This window comes from Salmo salar, unplaced genomic scaffold (genome assembly GCF_905237065.1).
Source record: "Salmo salar unplaced genomic scaffold, Ssal_v3.1, whole genome shotgun sequence".
NCBI classification, from domain to species: Eukaryota; Metazoa; Chordata; class Actinopteri; order Salmoniformes; family Salmonidae; genus Salmo; species Salmo salar.
This window is the reverse complement of record NW_025548356.1, coordinates 138,460-156,634: the sequence shown is the minus strand read 5'-3', so window position 1 is coordinate 156,634 and position 18,175 is coordinate 138,460. Positions and strand designations below refer to the sequence as shown.

The following is an 18,175-nucleotide window of genomic DNA, read 5'->3' as shown; positions in this document are numbered from 1 at the left end:
GCAGCTGTCACCACCACCACTCCTGCAGCAGCTGTCACCACCACCACTCCTGCAGCAGCTGTCACCACCACCACTCCTGCAGCAGCTGTCACCACCACCACTCCTGCAGCAGCTGCTACCACCACCACCCCTGCAGCAGCTGTCACCACCACCACTCTTGCAGCAGCTGTCACCACCACCACTCCTGCAGCAGCTGTCACCACCACCACTCCTGCAGCAGCTGTCACCACCACCACTCCTGCAGCAGCTGTCACCACCACCACTCCTGCAGCAGCTGTTACCACCACCACTCCTGCAGCAGCTGTCACCACCACCACCCCTGCAGCAGCTGTCACCACCACCACTCCTGCAGCTGCTGTCACCACCACCACTCCTGCAGCAGCTGTCACCACCACCACTCCTGCAGCAGCTGTCACCACCACCACTCCTGCAGCAGCTGTTACCACCACCACTCCTACAGCAGCCGTCACCACCACCACTCCTGCAGCAGCTGTCACCACCACCACTCCTGCAGCAGCTGTCACCACCACAACTCCTGCAGCAGCCGTCACCACCACCACTCCTGCAGCAACTATCACCACCACTACTCCTGCAGCAGCAGTCACCACCACCACTCCTGCAGCAGCTGTCACAACCACCACTCCTGCAGCAGCTGTCACAACCACCACTCCTGCAGCAGCTGTCACCACCACCACTCCTGCAGCAGCTGTTACCACCACAACTCCTGCAGCAGCTGTTATCACCACCATTCCTGCAGCAGCTGTCACCACCACCACTCCTGCAGCAGCTGTCACCACCACCACTCCTGCAGCAGCTGTTACCACCACAACTCCTACAGCAGCTGTTACCACCACCACTCCTGCAGCAGCTGTCACAACCACCACTCCTGCAGCAGCTGTCACAACCACCACTCCTGCAGCAGCTATCACCACCACTACTCCTGCAGCAGCTGTCACCACCACCACTCCTGCAGCAGCTGTCACAACCACCACTCCTGCAGCAGCTGTCACAACCACCACTCCTGCAGCAGCTGTCACCACCACCACTCCTGCAGCAGCTGTTACCACCACAACTCCTGCAGCAGCTGTTATCACCACCAGTCCTGCAGCAGCTGTCACCACCACCACTCCTGCAGCAGCTGTCACCACCACCACTCCTGCAGCAGCTGTTACCACCACAACTCCTACAGCAGCTGTTACCACCACCACTCCTGCAGCAGCTGTCACAACCACCACTCCTGCAGCAGCTGTCACCACCACCACTCCTGCAGCAGCTGTTACCACCACAACTCCTGCAGCAGCTGTCACCACCACCACTCCTGCAGCAGCTGTCACCACCACCACTCCTGCAGCAGCTGTCACCACCACCACTCCTGCAGCAGCTGTCACCACCATCACTCCTGCAGCAGCTGTTACCACCATCACTCCTGCAGCAGCTGTCACCACCACCACTCCTGCAGCAGCTGTCACCACCACCACTCCTGTAGCAGCTGTCACCACCTCCTCTCCTGCATCAGCTGTTACCACCACTCCTGCAGCAGCTGTCACCACCACCACTCCTGCAGCAGCTGTCACCACCACTACTTCTGCAGCAGCTGTCACCACCACCACTCCTGCAGCAGCTGTTACCACCACCACTCCTGTTGCAGCTGTTACCACCACAACTACTGCAGCAGCTGTCACCACCACCACTCCTGCAGCAGCTGTCACCACCACCACTCCTGCAGCAGCTGTCACCACAACTCCTGCAGCAGCTGTCACCACCACCACTCCTGCAGCAGCTGTCACCACCACTACTCCTGCAGCAGCCGTCTCCACCACCAATCCTGCAGCAGCTGTCACCACCACTACTCCTGCAGCAGCCGTCACCACCACCACTCCTGCAGCAGCTGTCACCACCACCACTCCTGCAGCAGCTGTCACCACCACCACTCCTGCAGCAGCTGTCACAACCACCACTCCTGCAGCAGCTGTCACAACCACCACTCCTGCAGCAGCTGTCACAACCACCACTCCTGCAGCAGCTGTCACCACCACCACTCCTGCAGCAGCTGTCACCACCACCATCCCTGCAGCAGCTGTTACCACCACAACTCCTGCAGCAGCTGTTACCACCACCACTCCTGCAGCAGCTGTCACCACCACCACTCCTGCAGCAGCTGTCACAACCACCACTCCTGCAGCAGCTGGCACAACCACCACTCCTGCAGCAGCTGTCACCACCACCACTCCTGCAGCAGCTGTTACCACCACAACTCCTGCAGCAGCTGTTACCACCACCACTCCTGCAGCAGCTGTCACCACCACCACTCCTGCAGCAGCTGTCACCACCACCACTCCTGCAGCAGCTGTTACCACAACCACTCCTGCAGCAGGTGTTACCACCACCATTCCTGCAGCAGCTGTCACCACCACCACTCCTGCAGCAGCTGTCACCACCACCACTCCTGTAGCAGCTGTCACCACCACCACTCCTGCAGCAGCTGTTACCACCACCACTCCTGCAGCAGCTGTCACCACCACCACTCCTGCAGCAGCTGTCACCACCACCACTCCTGCAGCAGCTGTTACCACCACATCTCCTGCAGCAGCTGTTACCACCATCACTCCTGCAGCAGCTGTCACCACCACTACTCCTGCAGCAGCTGTTACCACCACCACTCCTGCAGCAGCTGTCACCACCACCACTCCTGCAGCAGCTGTTACCACCACCACTCCTGCAGCAGCTGTCACCACCACACCTGCAGCAGCTGTCACCACCACTACTCCTGCAGCAGCTGTCACCACCACTACTCCTGCAGCAGCTGTCACCACCACCACTCCTGCAGCAGCTGTCACCACCACCACTCCTGCAGCAGCTGTCACCACCACTACTCCTGCAGCAGCTGTCACCACCACTACTCCTGCAGCAGCTGTCACCACCACCACTCCTGCAGCAGCTGTCACCACCACTACTCCTGCAGCAGCTGTCACCACCACCACTCCTGCAGCAACTGTCACCACCACCACTCCTGCAGCAGCTGTCACCACCACCACTCCTGCAGCAGCTGTTACCACCACCACTCCTGCAACAGCTGTTATCACCACCACTCCTGCAGCAGCTGTCACCACCACCACTCCTGCAGCAGCTGTCACCACCACCACTCCTGCAGCAGCTGTTACCACCACAACTCCTGCAGCAGCTGTTACCACCACCACTCCTGCAGCAGCTGTCACAACCACCACTCCTGCAGCAGCTGTCACAACCACCACTCCTGCAGCAGCTGTCAACACCACCACTCCTGCAGCAGCTGTTACCACCACAACTCCTGCAGAAGCTGTTACCACCACCACTCCTGCAGCAGCTGTTACCACCACAACTCCTGCAGCAGCTGTTACCACCACCACTCCTGCAGCAGCTGTCACCACCACCACTCCTGCAGCAGCTGTCACCACCACCACTCCTGCAGCAGCTGTTACCACAACCACTCCTGCAGCAGGTGTTACCACCACCATTCCTGCAGCAGCTGTCACCACCACCACTCCTGCAGCAGCTGTCACCACCACCACTCCTGTAGCAGCTGTCACCACCACCACTCCTGCAGCAGCTGTTACCACCACCACTCCTGCAGCAGCTGTCACCACCACCACTCCTGCAGCAGCTGTCACCACCACCACTCCTGCAGCAGCTGTTACCACCACATCTCCTGCAGCAGCTGTTACCACCATCACTCCTGCAGCAGCTGTCACCACCACTACTCCTGCAGCAGCTGTTACCACCACCACTCCTGCAGCAGCTGTCACCACCACCACTCCTGCAGCAGCTGTTACCACCACCACTCCTGCAGCAGCTGTCACCACCACACCTGCAGCAGCTGTCACCACCACTACTCCTGCAGCAGCTGTCACCACCACTACTCCTGCAGCAGCTGTCACCACCACCACTCCTGCAGCAGCTGTCACCACCACCACTCCTGCAGCAGCTGTCACCACCACTACTCCTGCAGCAGCTGTCACCACCACTACTCCTGCAGCAGCTGTCACCACCACCACTCCTGCAGCAGCTGTCACCACCACTACTCCTGCAGCAGCTGTCACCACCACCACTCCTGCAGCAACTGTCACCACCACCACTCCTGCAGCAGCTGTCACCACCACCACTCCTGCAGCAGCTGTTACCACCACCACTCCTGCAGCAGCTGTTATCACCACCACTCCTGCAGCAGCTGTCACCACCACCACTCCTGCAGCAGCTGTCACCACCACCACTCCTGCAGCAGCTGTTACCACCACAACTCCTGCAGCAGCTGTTACCACCACCACTCCTGCAGCAGCTGTCACAACCACCACTCCTGCAGCAGCTGTCACAACCACCACTCCTGCAGCAGCTGTCAACACCACCACTCCTGCAGCAGCTGTTACCACCACAACTCCTGCAGCAGCTGTTACCACCACCACTCCTGCAGCAGCTGTCACCACCACCACTCCTGCAGCAGCTGTCACCACCACCACTCCTGCAGCAGCTGTTACCACCACCACTCCTGCAGCAGCTGTCACCACCACCACTCCTGCAGCAGCTGTTACCACCACCATTCCTGTTGCAGCTATTACCACCACAACTCCTGCAGCAGCTGTCACCACCACCACTCATGCAGCAGCTGTTACCACCACCACTCCTGCAGCAGCTGTTACCACCACCACTCCTGCTGCAGCTGTCACCACCACCACTCCTTCAGCAGCTGTCACCACCACCAATCCTGCAGCAGCTGTCACCACAACTCCTGCAGCAGCTGTCACCACCACCACTCCTGCAGCAGCTGTCACCACCACTACTCCTGCAGCAGCTGTTACCACCACCACTCCTGCAGCAGCTGTCACCACCACCAGTCCTGCAGCAGCTGTTACCACCACCAGTCCTGCAGCAGCTGTTACCACCACCACTCCTGCAGCAGCTGTTACCACCACCACTCCTGCAGCAGCTGTCACCACCACCACTCCTGCAGCAGCTGTCACCACAACTCCTGCAGCAGCTGTCATCACCACCACTCCTGCAGCAGCTGTCACCACCACTACTCCTGCAGCAGCTGTTACCACCACCACTCCTGCAGCAGCTGTTACCACCACCACTCCTGTAGCAGCTCTCACCACCACCACTCCTGCAGCAGCTGTTTCCACCACCACTCCTGCAGCAGCTGTTACCACCACCACTCCTGCAGAAGCTGTTACCACCACCACTCCTGCAGCAGCTGTTACCACCACCACTCCTGCAGCAGCTGTTACCACCATCACTCCTGCAGCAGCTGTCACCACCACTACTCCTGCAGCAGCTGTTACCACCACTACTCCTGCAGCAGCTGTTACCACCACCACTCCTGCAGCAGCTGTCACCACCGCACCTGCAGCAGCTGTCACCACCACACCTGCAGCAGCTGTCACCACCACTACTCCTGCAGCAGCTGTCACCACCACCACTCCTGCAGCAGCTGTCACCACCACCTCTCCTGCAGCAGCTGTCACCACCACTACTCCTGCAGCAGCGGTCACCACCACTACTCCTGCAGCAGCTGTTACCACCACCACTCCTGCAGCAGCTGTTACCACCACCACTCCTGTAGCAGCTCTCACCACCACCACTCCTGCAGCAGCTGTTTCCACCACCACTCCTGCAGCAGCTGTTACCACCACCACTCCTGCAGAAGCTGTTACCACCACCACTCCTGCAGCAGCTGTTACCACCACCACTCCTGCAGCAGCTGTTACCACCATCACTCCTGCAGCAGCTGTCACCACCACTACTCCTGCAGCAGCTGTTACCACCACTACTCCTGCAGCAGCTGTTACCACCACCACTCCTGCAGCAGCTGTCACCACCGCACCTGCAGCAGCTGTCACCACCACACCTGCAGCAGCTGTCACCACCACTACTCCTGCAGCAGCTGTCACCACCACCACTCCTGCAGCAGCTGTCACCACCACCTCTCCTGCAGCAGCTGTCACCACCACTACTCCTGCAGCAGCGGTCACCACCACTACTCCTGCAGCAGCTGTCACCACCACCACTCCTGCAGCAGCTGTCACCACCACTACTCCTGCAGCAGCTGTCACCACCACCACTCCTGCAGCAGCTGTCACCACCACCACTCCTGCAGCAGCAGTTACCACCACCACTCCTGCAGCAGCTGTTACCACCACCACTCCTGCAGCAGCTGTTACCACCACCACTCCTGCTGCAGCTGTCACCACCACAACACCTGCAGCAGCTGTCACCACAACTCCTGCAGCAGCTGTCACCACCACCACTCCTGCAGCAGCTGTCACCACCACTACTCCTGCAGCAGCTGTTACCACCACCACTCCTGCAGCAGCTGTTACCACCACCACTCCTGTAGCAGCTGTCACCACCACCACTCCTGCAGCAGCTGTTTCCACCACCACTCCTGCAGCAGCTGTTACCACCACCACTCCTGCAGCAGCTGTTACCACCAAAACTCCTGCAGCAGCTGTCACCACCACTACTCCTGCAGCAGCTGTCACCACCACCACTCCTGCAGCAGCTGTCACCACCACTACTCCTGCAGCAGCTGTCACCACCACCACTCCTGCAGCAGCTGTCACCATCACCACTCCTGCAGCAGCAGTTACCACCACCACTCCTGCAGCAGCTGTTACCACCACCACTCCTGCAGCAGCTGTTACCACCACTACTCCTGCAGCAGCTGTCACCACCACCACTCCTGCAGCAGCTGTCACCACCACTACTCCTGCAGCAGCTGTTACCACCACCACTCCTGCTGCAGCTGTCACCACCACAACTCCTGCTGCAGCTGTCACCACAACTCCTGCAGCAGCTGTCACCACCACCACTCCTACAGCAGCTGTCACCAACACTACTCCTGCAGCAGCTGTCACCACCACTACTCCTGCAGCAGCTGTTACCACCACCACTCCTGCAGCAGCTGTTACCACCACCACTCCTGTAGCAGCTGTCACCACCACCACTCCTGCAGCAGCTGTTTCCACCACCACTCCTGCAGCAGCTGTTACCACCACCACTCCTGCAGCAGCTGTTACCACCACCACTCCTGCAGCAGCTGTCACCACCACTACTCCTGCAGCAGCTGTCACCACCACCACTCCTGCAGCAGCTGTCACCACCACTACTCCTGCAGCAGCTGTCACCACCACCACTCCTGCAGCAGCTGTCACCACCACCACTCCTGCAGCAGCAGTTACCACCACCACTCCTGCAGCAGCTGTTACCACCACCACTCCTGCAGCAGCTGTTACCACCACCACTCCTGTAGCAGCTGTCACCACCACCACTCCTGCAGCAGCTGTTTCCACCACCACTCCTGCAGCAGCTGTTACCACCACCACTCCTGCAGCAGCTGTTACCACCACCACTCCTGCTGCAGCTGTCACCACCACAACTCCTGCAGCAGCTGTCACCACAACTCCTGCAGCAGCTGTCACCACCACCACTCCTGCAGCAGCTGTCACCACCACTACTCCTGCAGCAGCTGTTACCACCATCACTCCTGCAGCAGCTGTTACCACCACCACTCCTGTAGCAGCTGTCACCACCACCACTCCTGCAGCAGCTGTTTCCACCACCACTCCTGCAGCAGCTGTTACCACCACCACTCCTGCAGCAGCTGTCACCACCACCACCACTCCTGCAGCAGCTGTAACCACCACCACTCCTGCAGCAGCTGTCACCACCACTACTCCTGCAGCAGCTGTCACCACCACCACTCCTGCAGCAGCTGTCACCACCACCACTCCTGCAGCAGCTGTTACCACCATCACTCCTGCAGCAGCTGTCACCACCACCACTCCTGCAGCAGCTGTCACAACCACTACTCCTGCAGCAGCTGTCACAACCACCACTCCTGCAGCAGCTGTTACCACCACCACCACCACTCCTGCTGTCGCATCAACTGACCCTCCATCTTCTAGTGAAGGAACCCTGGGTCTTCAGTTCAGTCTCAACCAGACGTTCAACTCAAATCTTTCCAACCCGTCCTCTTCAGAGTTCAAGACTCTGGCTTTCAAAGTGCAATCTGAAGTAAGTATCAGGGCATTTCCATGCCAGCGTAGGTAGGAAATTATTTCTGGTAGCTCAGATTGATCTGGAAATTCTCAGACTGAAACTTAATTGGGAGGAAGGCTGTTTGACACATGTTTTATTTTTGTATGACAAACCGTTTTTGGGGGAAATCGTAGGGCAGCGCTCTAAGGCACTGCATCTCAGTGCTAGAGGCGTCACTACAGACCCTGGTTCGATTCCAGGCTGTATCACAGTGGTCTAAGGCACTGCATCTCAGTGCTAGAGGCGTCACTACAGACGCTGGTTCGATTCCAGGCTGTATCACAACCGGCCCTGATTGGGAGTCCCATAGGGCGGTGCACAATTGTCCCAGTGTCGTCCTGGTTAGGGTTTGGTTGGGGGGGTAGGCCATCAATGTAAATAAGAATTTGTTCTTAACTGACTTACCTAGTTAAATAAAGGTTCAATACATAAATGTAAGTGTCCCTTTTAGACTTGTACAATCCTCCTGTAAACCCCTTATCATCAGTGAGCCTGTACATGCCTCCTGTAAACCCCTATCATCAGTGAGCCTGTACATGCCATGTCGTAAAAAGGGTACTATTGAGAGGTCTATTTACTATGAAAGAATTAAACCAAAGCTTCTGTTAATGCCGTCAAGGGCCCTGTTTTCATTGAACCTTTGATCATCCTATCTTTCAACGCAGGTGAACAAGGCTTATGCTGGGACCCCAGGCTTCAATCGTTCTATTGTCAACTCATTCAGGTAAGTGTATGAATTCTCATTACTGATTGACTAGGTTTCTGTTCTACCTTGTGTTATTTGTACTACTACATTGATATTGATTACTGCATTGTTGGGTTTAAAGCTTGCTAGAAAAGGCATTTCAATGCACTTGGGCACATGACATTAAAACTTGGACGATTCTGGTGATGATGATTTCTGAAGGTTGTCCATTTTCTCTCCTTCTCCTGAGTAGCAGTGGATCTGTAGTTACTGACATGACCCTCGTGTTCGACAAGCAGACTTCGGTTCCCAGCTCAAGCAACGCACAGACAATTCTCACCAACAGTTCCACCTCCCTGAACATTCTACCAGGCAGCATCAGGGTTGGTAAGTATTCATCTCCAGAGGCGGACTGGCCATCTGGCATTTTGGGCAAATGACCAGATGGGCTGGTCCATTTTCATTCCAGTGGCCCTGTTTAATGTGTTTTTTTTTGCAGATGTTGCCACAACCACTCCTGCAGCAGCTGTTACCACCACCACTCCTGCAGCAGCTGTCACAACCACCACTCCTGCAGCAGCTGTCACCACCACCACTCCTGCTGTCGCATCAACTGACCCTCCATCTTCTAGTGAAGGAACCCTGGGTCTTCGGTTCAGTCTCCACCAGCCATTCAACTCAAATCTTTCCAACCGGTCATCTTCAGAGTTCAAGACTCTGTCTGCCAACGTGGTCACTAACGTAAGTATCAGGGCATTTCCATGCCAGCGTAGGTGGAAAACATTTCTGGTAGCTCAGATTGTTCTGGCAATTCTCACACAGAAACCTCCTTGGGAGGAAGGCTGTTTGACACTTGTTTTACTTTTTACGACAATCCATTTTTGGGACAATCATAGGGCAGCGGTCTAAGGCACTGCATCTCAGTGCTAGAGGCGTCACTACAGACCCTGGTTCGATTCCGGGCTGTATCACAGCGGTCTAAGGCACTGCATCTCAGTGCTAGAGGCGCCACTACAGACCCTGGTTCGATTCCAGTCTATATCACAGCGGTCTAAGGCACTGCATCTCAATGCTAGAGGAGTCACTACAGACCCTGGTTCGATTCCAGGCTGTATCGTAACCGGCCCTGATTGGGAGTCCCATAGGGCGGTGCACAATTGGCCCAGCGTCGTCCTGGTTAGGGTTTGGTTGGGGGGGTAGGCCATCAATGTAAATAAGAGTTTGTTCTTAAAACTGACTTGCCTAGTTAAATAAAGGTTACATTCATAAATGTAAGTGTCCCTTTTAGACTTGTACAATCCTCCTGTAAAACCCTATCATCAGTGAGCCTGTACAAGCCTCCTGTAAACCCCTATCATCAGTGAGCCGTACATGCCTCCTGTAAACCCCTATCATCAGTGAGCCGTACATGCCAAGTCAAAAAGGATACTATTGAGAGGTCTATTTACTATGAAAGAATTAAACCAAAGCTTCTGTTAATGCCGTCAAGGGCCCTGTTTTCATTGAACCTTTGATCATCCTATCTTTCAACGCAGGTGAACAAGGTTTATGCTGGGACCCCAGGCTTCAATCGTTCTATTGTCAACTCATTCAGGTAAGTGTATGAATTCTCATTACTGATTGACTAGGTTTCTGTTCTACCTTATGTTATTTGTACTACTACATTGATATTGATTACTGCATTGTTGGGTTTAATGCTTGCAAGAAAAGCCATTTCACTGCACTTGGGCACATGACATTAAAACTTGAAAACTTTGACGATTCTGGTGATGATGATGATGATTTCTGAGGGTTGTCCATTTTCTCTCCTTCTCCTGAGTAGGAATGGATCTGTAGTTACCGACATGACCCTCGTGTTCGACAAGCAGTCTTCGGTTCCCAGCTCAAGCAGCGCACAGACAATTCTCACCAACAGTTCCACCTCCCTGAACATTCTACCAGGCAGCATCAGGGTTGGTAAGTATTCATCTCCAGGGGCGGACTGGCCATCTGGCATTTTGGGCAAATGACCAGATGGGCTGGTCCATTTTCATTCCAGTGGCCCTGTTTAATGTGTTTTTTTTTGCAGATGTTGCCACAACCACTCCTGCAGCAGCTGTTACCACCACCACTCCTGCAGCAGCTGTTACCACCACCACTCCTGCAGCAGCTGTCACCACCACCACTCCTGCAGCAGCTGTCACAACCACCACTCCTGCAGCAGCTGTCACAACCACCACTCCTGCAGCAGCTGTTACCACCACCACTCCTGCTGTCGCATCAACTGACCCTCCATCTTCTAGTGAAGGAATCCTGAGTCTTCGGTTCAGTCTCAACCAGACGTTCAACTCAGATCTTTCCAACCCGTCCTCTTCAGCATTCAAGACTCTGTCTACCAACGTGGTCACTAACGTAAGTATCAGGGCAATTCCACGCCAGCGTTGGTGGAAAACATTTCTGGTAGCTCAGATTGTTCTGGCAATTCTCACACAGAAACTTCATTGGGAGGAAGGCTGTTTGACACTTGTTTTACTTTTTACGACAATCCATTTTTGGGACAATCATAGGGCAGCGGTCTAAGGCACTGCATCTCAGTGCTAGAGGCGTCACTACAGACCCTGGTTCGATTCCGGGCTGTATCACAGCGGTCTAAGGCACTGCATCTCAGTGCTAGAGGCGCCACTACAGACCCTGGTTCGATTCCAGTCTATATCACAGCGGTCTAAGGCACTGCATCTCAGTGCTAGAGGCGTCACTACAGACGCTGGTTCGATTCCAGGCTGTATCGTAACCGGCCCTGATTGGGAGTCCCATAGGGCGGTGCACAATTGGCCCAGCGTCGTCCTGGTTAGGGTTTGGTTGGGGGGTAGGCCGTCAATGTAAATAAGAGTTTGTTCTTAACTGACTTGCCTAGTTAAATAAAGGTTACATACATAAATGTAAGTGTCCCTTTTAGACTTGTACAATCCTCCTGTAAACCCCTATCATCAGTGAGCCTGTACATGCCTCCTGTAAACCCCTATCATCAGTGAGCCGTACATGCCTCCTGTAAACCCCTATCATCAGTGAGCCGTATATGCCTCCTGTAAAACCCTATCATCAGTGAGCCGTACATGCCAAGTCAAAAAGGATACTATTGAGAGGTCTATTTACTATGAAAGAATTAAACCAAAGCTTCTGTTAATGCCGTCAAGGGCCCTGTTTTCATTGAACCTTTGATCATCCTATCTTTCAACGCAGGTGAACACGGTTTTTGCTGGGACGGCAGGCTTCCGTCGTTCCATTGTCAACTCATTCAGGTAAGTGTATGAATTCTCATTACTGATTGACTAGGTTTCTGTTCTACCTTGTGTTATTTGTACTACTACATTGATATTGATTACTGCATTGTTGGGTTTAATGCTTGCAAGAAAAGGCATTTCACTGCACTTGGTCACATGACATTAAAACTTGAAAACTTTGACGATTCTGGTGATGATGATTTCTGAGGGTTGTCCATTTTCTCTCCTTCTCCTGAGTAGGAGTGGATCTGTAGTTACCGACATGACCCTCGTGTTCGACAAGCAGTCTTCGGTTCCCAGCTCAAGCAGCGCACAGACAATTCTCACCAACAGTTCCACCTCCCTGAACATTCTACCAGGCAGTATCAGTGTTGGTAAGTATTCATCTCCAGGGGCGGACTGGCCATCTGGCATTTTGGGCAAATGATCATGTTTTTTTCGGGGGGGAAAAATTATAATTATCTGGCTAATAATTTGGGGGAAAATGAGCCAATATGTTAAAAATGCCAGGGCCAATTTCTGGTCCCAGTCCGCCCCTGTTTCACTGTCACCATACACATCTATAAGAGCAAAGTCAACATTTGAACAGAAACATGAAAAGACAATCCACTTTTGTAATTAACTGAACAATTTCTCTGTTTTTCCTACTTTTTCAGGGTCATCAACCACATCAGGAAGTGCTCCCCAACCCACTGCCTTCTCTCTGGCTGCCTTGCCTCTCAGTTTGGCTCTGTTAATGGTACAGCTGCTGTCTAGCTAATAGCCTGGGGCATAGCTGCTGTGGCTCTGATAGCTGCTAGGCTAGCTAATAGCCTGGGGCATAGCTGCTGTGGCTCTGCTAGCTGCTGGCTAACCAATAGCCTGGGACATAGCTGCTCTGGCATTGGTTTAACCAATCAACGGTTTCCCAGCTCTCATAGATACAGCCTTAAAGCTAGAATCCTTAGTTGCTACACCCATTTTTTGACTTATAAATTAATTATATCTACCCATTGATTCTAGAAGAATATAACATATGAATGCCTCATGAGTTTAGCTCAACTGTCGTACCCCATCAGAACCCAAAATATAAGCTTGTTTTACTCCAATGTTTCTAAACAATGCAAACAAACACTGTATAGCTTTAAAACATTATTAAAACTATAATTCTGATATCATGGATGGTCAGTCCTGGCAACCATAGCTCCTCTATGAATTTGAGAGTGGTCACATTTGTATTACCAAAAACAGAGAGCAGGTGTGAATTTGTTATTGTTTCAGTTAAGGATTCTAGCTTTAATATGAATTACCTGCTTAAGCATGAGAGTACACAACACATTTTAACCGTGTTAGTTGGCAAAATTATATATGTATTTTAGGTACATTCCCCTACATACAAACAAAAACAAAACTAAATGTACTTTTTGATGTCATGTATGATATTTGTGAAATACTTTAAGAATTCTCATAGTTTTTGTTCATTAATATTTATATTTATAGTATTATTAATAAAGGGATATTATTATTATTATTATTATTATTACTACTATTATTTTAAGTTACTATTATTATAATAATTATTATTATTACTATTATTTCAAGTTACTATTATTTAACACTTATAGGCTCTCACAGACATCAATTCATGATGTATTCACACTTGCACACTATTTATCAGTCAAATTTTTATACTGAAAATAACTAAAAGAAACAACAACTTTCCTATTGTACAATTTTTAATTTTTTAATTTTTAAATGTTTTATTTGATCATAGTTCCCTCTTTAATTATTAACTATATTTAAATTTAAATTTACCAGGACCGGGATGATATTTACTTTGAGTTATTTTGGGCATATCACCAAAAATGTGGACCACTACAATGTTTTAAAACTGTTGAAGAGCCTCGCCTGGTTTGTACTTGTCTTGTTATTATTAAATCTAATATATTACGTAACACTCAAGAATGTAGATATGACATTTCTTTCATTAGCGCTGGAATATAATGACATGTCAAAATCATTCTAGGGGTAAATCTCAATATTTTGGTCTAATATCTTTCTAGGGCTACATCTCAATAGTGTGGTCTAATATCCTTCTAGGGGTACATCTCAATAGTCTAGTTTTGTTTCCTCATTGCGGTGCATCTCAATAGTCGAACTAGACTGCCAAATTAAAATGCTCACTAGCAGTTCCACCTGACCCAAATCTAGTGGCAGCATTAGTAAGACAGACAACGTACTATTGAGAATCCCCTACACAACACTAGATACTATTGAGACTCACCCCTACACAACACTAGATACTATTGACACTCACCCCTAGACTACACTAGAGACTATTGACACTCACCCCTGGACTACACCAGATACTATTGACACTCACCCCTAGACTACACTAGATACTATTGACACTCACCCCTAGACTACACTAGATACGAGTGAGACTCACATATAGACTACACTAGACTATTGAGACTGATAAGAGAATTATCTAATGAAGGTAAATGAATCAATAATCCATTATGAATTAGTAGTTATGTAGCAAAGATACTAAACTGTAAGTCATTGTACTGAACGTTAGTCCCATCAAGTTTAGAAATGGGTGTGTGAGATACCGGGAGTAGCCTTCAAGGTTCTCCTAATCTATGGGGGAAAGGAACAGACAGTGCTGGAACAGTGGTGGGAGGTCAAGGAAGAGATACTGTTCACCAACTGTCTGTGCGTATGTGTGTGCATAGGCTTTCTACTGTTGGTGTGGAGGTGTGTACGTAAGCGGAGAGAGAAGATAAAATGAACATCTTTGGGCATGTTGGGTAGAACGTTCTCCGAATAAACTGCACAGACTTTTGCAGAAAGCTGAGTCCTTGCCTAATAATTAACCTAGTGTCTTACAAACCCTGGGGATTAGTCAAGGCTTATTGATTGTTAATTATTCATTAGGATAGAACATTTCTTTGACAATTGGTCCTACGAGCTCGGATCTCAATATCTGCCTCTGTCGGTCCGGGAAGACACCGAAACCGTGCACGGGCGGATGAAATATCCGTAGATCAAAGACCTGGCCCCTTGCTGAGGGTTCTTTACAGGCCGGTGGCAAACTGGTATGCGACAGAGGCGGTGACGAGATTTTACCAACATTGAAACCTCAGCTGCAAATAACAAGGTCAGTGCGCTTTATTCAGTTTTTTGGGGATAGCACCTGTATGATTACATTAAATGATGAATGAGTGATCATTAAATGATGAAAAGCAATTGATGTGAAAGTGAAAGGCAAAAGCGATTGATGTGGAAGTGAAAGGCGGGAGCGATTAGAGGATTTTAATGTACTTTGGGTGTTAGACGCTGGAAATATCCGGACGGAGTTTATAACTGGTGACCTGTCTTTATAAGTTTGGGTAGAGAAAAATGTTTTAAAAGCAACCAAGTATTCTATATTTCCTAGAGGAAATTACCAGTAGGTAAGAGATGCACATAGAAGTAAATTGAATCAGAGTTTTGAAAAGCACACACATAGAATAAAAAAATATATAATTATTTGCGTTTGAGATAGATATATTGATCAGTCAAAAGTTGCAAGAAACGACAAGAAAATAAGTATAACTTATAGTCGTATACGTGTGAGATATAAATAATATGTCAGGATCCATACGAATAATTATTCTAAAATTCTAGGTTAATGATAATAGCGGTAAACAGCACACACATAGAGATCAATAGCAAGTAGACACAGATTGTAATTGAATCAGAGTTTTAAAAAAGCACATAGAATAAGAAGATAATTCAGGATTCATACTAATACTCCTTCTAAAATTCTAGATTGTGAGCAGGAGCAGAATACCTACGATAGTAATTTAATGAACATGAGTAGTAAATCCTCTCAGACGGAGAGGACTCCCACGTCAACCACAGAGACACCACCTAAGCCCAAATTGTACCCCTCCCTGGTAGACCAGGGGGTGGCGGGAAAACCCAGATAACGAGGTGGCGGTAGGGAGACAGAGACAACCACATCAAGTGCCGCCCGTACCGTTACCCCCTCCCCCATATGCTGGTCCTCAGGGAGCCGAGGGAGGTAGAGAGGAAGAGATACAGAGAGGAGAACAGGATTTAGCAAACTTATTGAGAAAAGTGGATGGAGACAGTCAAAAGAAAGGGGGAGATAGATGCTTTAACGATAACAAACCGGGTCAATTCGCTAGAGATTGTGAGGCACCGTGTAAACACTGCAATAAAGCAGGTCATAATCACGGAGACTGTAAAAAGAGTGAACCGGTTGAGGTAGTGCATCGAACAGTAACTGTCAGGGTGACTGTGTTCAAGAAAAAAAAGAAATGAAAAATTGGATAGGAATAAGGCAAATACATGTTTCAACTGTCAGAAGTCGGGGCATTATGCAAGAGACTCTAAAACACCTTGTGAACATTGTGACCGAGTCGGACACAACTACAGAAATTGTGAAATATAAGCAAAAGCGTTTGCTTAAAATTTGAGGTGCTGATTGTCATTCAACTGTTGGTATGTTTTGCCTGGAAACATACGGTTGTTAGTGGTTGTTTAAGGTATAACCCGAACGTTTTGATAGCTTGTTTAGTTTAAATTGAAAGACAGATTCATTCAAAAATAATAGCGAGGGGATTTCGATAAAGTACGTTGTTTGTGGTCTAAATGGCCTGCTTAAAGGATATATAGAGAATGGGAGTTGTATTTGAATGACGGAATCAAGGAAAAGGCAGTTACCTAAATCTAATGAATTATAAGGAGCGGATGGGTAATTGTAACCACCGAAAGGTGTTTATTTTTATGCTAAAAGAGTTGAAAGAAGTATTTTATAAATTTGGCGATATAGATGGTATTTTTAAAAGTCTTGGACATTTCATAAGAGTGAAGCCGAAAGAGAGATAGAGTTGTAACATTGGTTTTAATCTTGCGATAGAGGTAAGGCAGAAAGTTGTTTGAAAAGAGGTCATGTTTTTCCCTTCCGGGTTAAAAGAGGAGAGTTGGTTGTGAGCGCTGGACTATATGTGGCTGGAAGCGATTCTGGTCTGAATAATGGAATCGTAAAAGTTTAGTGATAAATTCTGGTTATTGATTCGTGGTTCAATTGTTTAGTAACACCAGTGAATTGAACAGGAAGTGAATGTAAGCTAACATTATAATCTGTTTCCATTGCATGGAAAAATGTCAAGTCAGTAAAGTGAATTGCAGGTGGAGTTAATTTTATTTTTACAGGGACGGTGCACATTAAACACAGTTGTGTGTATAATGGCAGGGTATTCCTAGCAAACAGAATGGGCCGGTTTGCAGACAAACTGAAGGGGTTTTAAGGTTTTAAGCAAGCTTGGGTCAAATTAGTCAAATAGTACGTTAAATATGGGGGTTTCATAGATTGGAAGTACAGTATTGTATCCAAGGGTAGTGTATGTTCAATTAAAGTACACAGAACCATCGAGGAAGTTTAAAACGAATGATTAATGATTTGTGGAAGTACAGTAGAGTTATTATTAGGTTTTGTTTGTAGTTAACGTTTGGGTTTCTGAATCGGTGTAGTTTAACCTGTTAGGGCTAGGGGGCAGTATTGACACGGCTGGATAAAAAACATACCCGATTTAATCTGGTTACCACTCCTACCCAGTAACTAGAATATGCATATACTTATTACATATGGATAGAAAACACCCTAAAGTTTCTAAAACTGTTTGAATGGTGTCTGTGAGTATAACAGAACTCAAATGGCAGGTCAAAACCTGAGAGATTCCTTTACAGGAAGTGGCCTGTCTGACCATTTCTTGAACTTCTTTTCCATCTCTATCTTTTACTAAGGATCTCTGCTCTAACGTGACACTTCCTACGTCGTCCATAGGCGCTCAGAGCCCGGGAAAAAACAGAATGTCGTCATCCCAGCCCCAGGCTGAAACACATTATCGCCTTTCTCAAGTGGCCGATCAAGGGACACTGGGCTTAGGCGCGTGACCCGACCGCCCCGCCTTTGTGATTTTTTCCTCTGTTTGCCGAAAAGGAGATTCCCTGTCGGAATATTATCGCTTTTCTACGAGAAAAATTGTGTAAAAATTGATTTTAAACAGCGGTTGACATGCTTCGAAGTACGGTAATGGAATATTTAGAATTTTTTGTCACGAATTGCGCCATGCGCGCGACCCTTCTTTACCATTTCGGATAGTGT

The 18,175-nt window shown here is 49.7% G+C and overlaps 1 protein-coding gene across 1 annotated transcript; it reads left to right on the top strand.

Annotated features, from left to right (window-relative positions):
• The first annotated feature begins 7,698 nt into the window (after window positions 1-7,698).
• On the top strand, window positions 7,699-13,167 carry LOC123732920 (cell wall protein DAN4). The gene is made up of 10 exons (XM_045712239.1): window positions 7,699-8,046; window positions 8,736-8,794; window positions 9,009-9,142; window positions 9,255-9,496; window positions 10,291-10,349; window positions 10,578-10,711; window positions 10,824-11,146; window positions 11,975-12,033; window positions 12,256-12,389; window positions 12,672-13,167. The coding sequence occupies exons 3-10, from the start codon at window positions 9,031-9,033 to the stop codon at window positions 12,773-12,775; spliced, it is 1,167 nt and encodes a 388-aa protein (XP_045568195.1). The 5' UTR covers window positions 7,699-8,046; window positions 8,736-8,794; window positions 9,009-9,030; the 3' UTR covers window positions 12,776-13,167.
• The last annotated feature ends 5,008 nt before the right edge of the window (window positions 13,168-18,175 follow it).

Bases quoted from the DNA above. Each gene is read 5' to 3' on its own strand.
- LOC123732920 (XM_045712239.1), top strand. From the start codon at position 9,031: ATGACCCTCGTGTTCGACAAGCAGACTTCGGTTCCCAGCTCAAGCAAC. The intron at 9,143-9,254 runs GTAAGTATTCAT...TTTTTTTTGCAG, and splicing joins ACCAGGCAGCATCAGGGTTG to ATGTTGCCACAACCACTCCT. The intron at 9,497-10,290 runs GTAAGTATCAGG...CTTTCAACGCAG, and splicing joins CTGCCAACGTGGTCACTAAC to GTGAACAAGGTTTATGCTGG.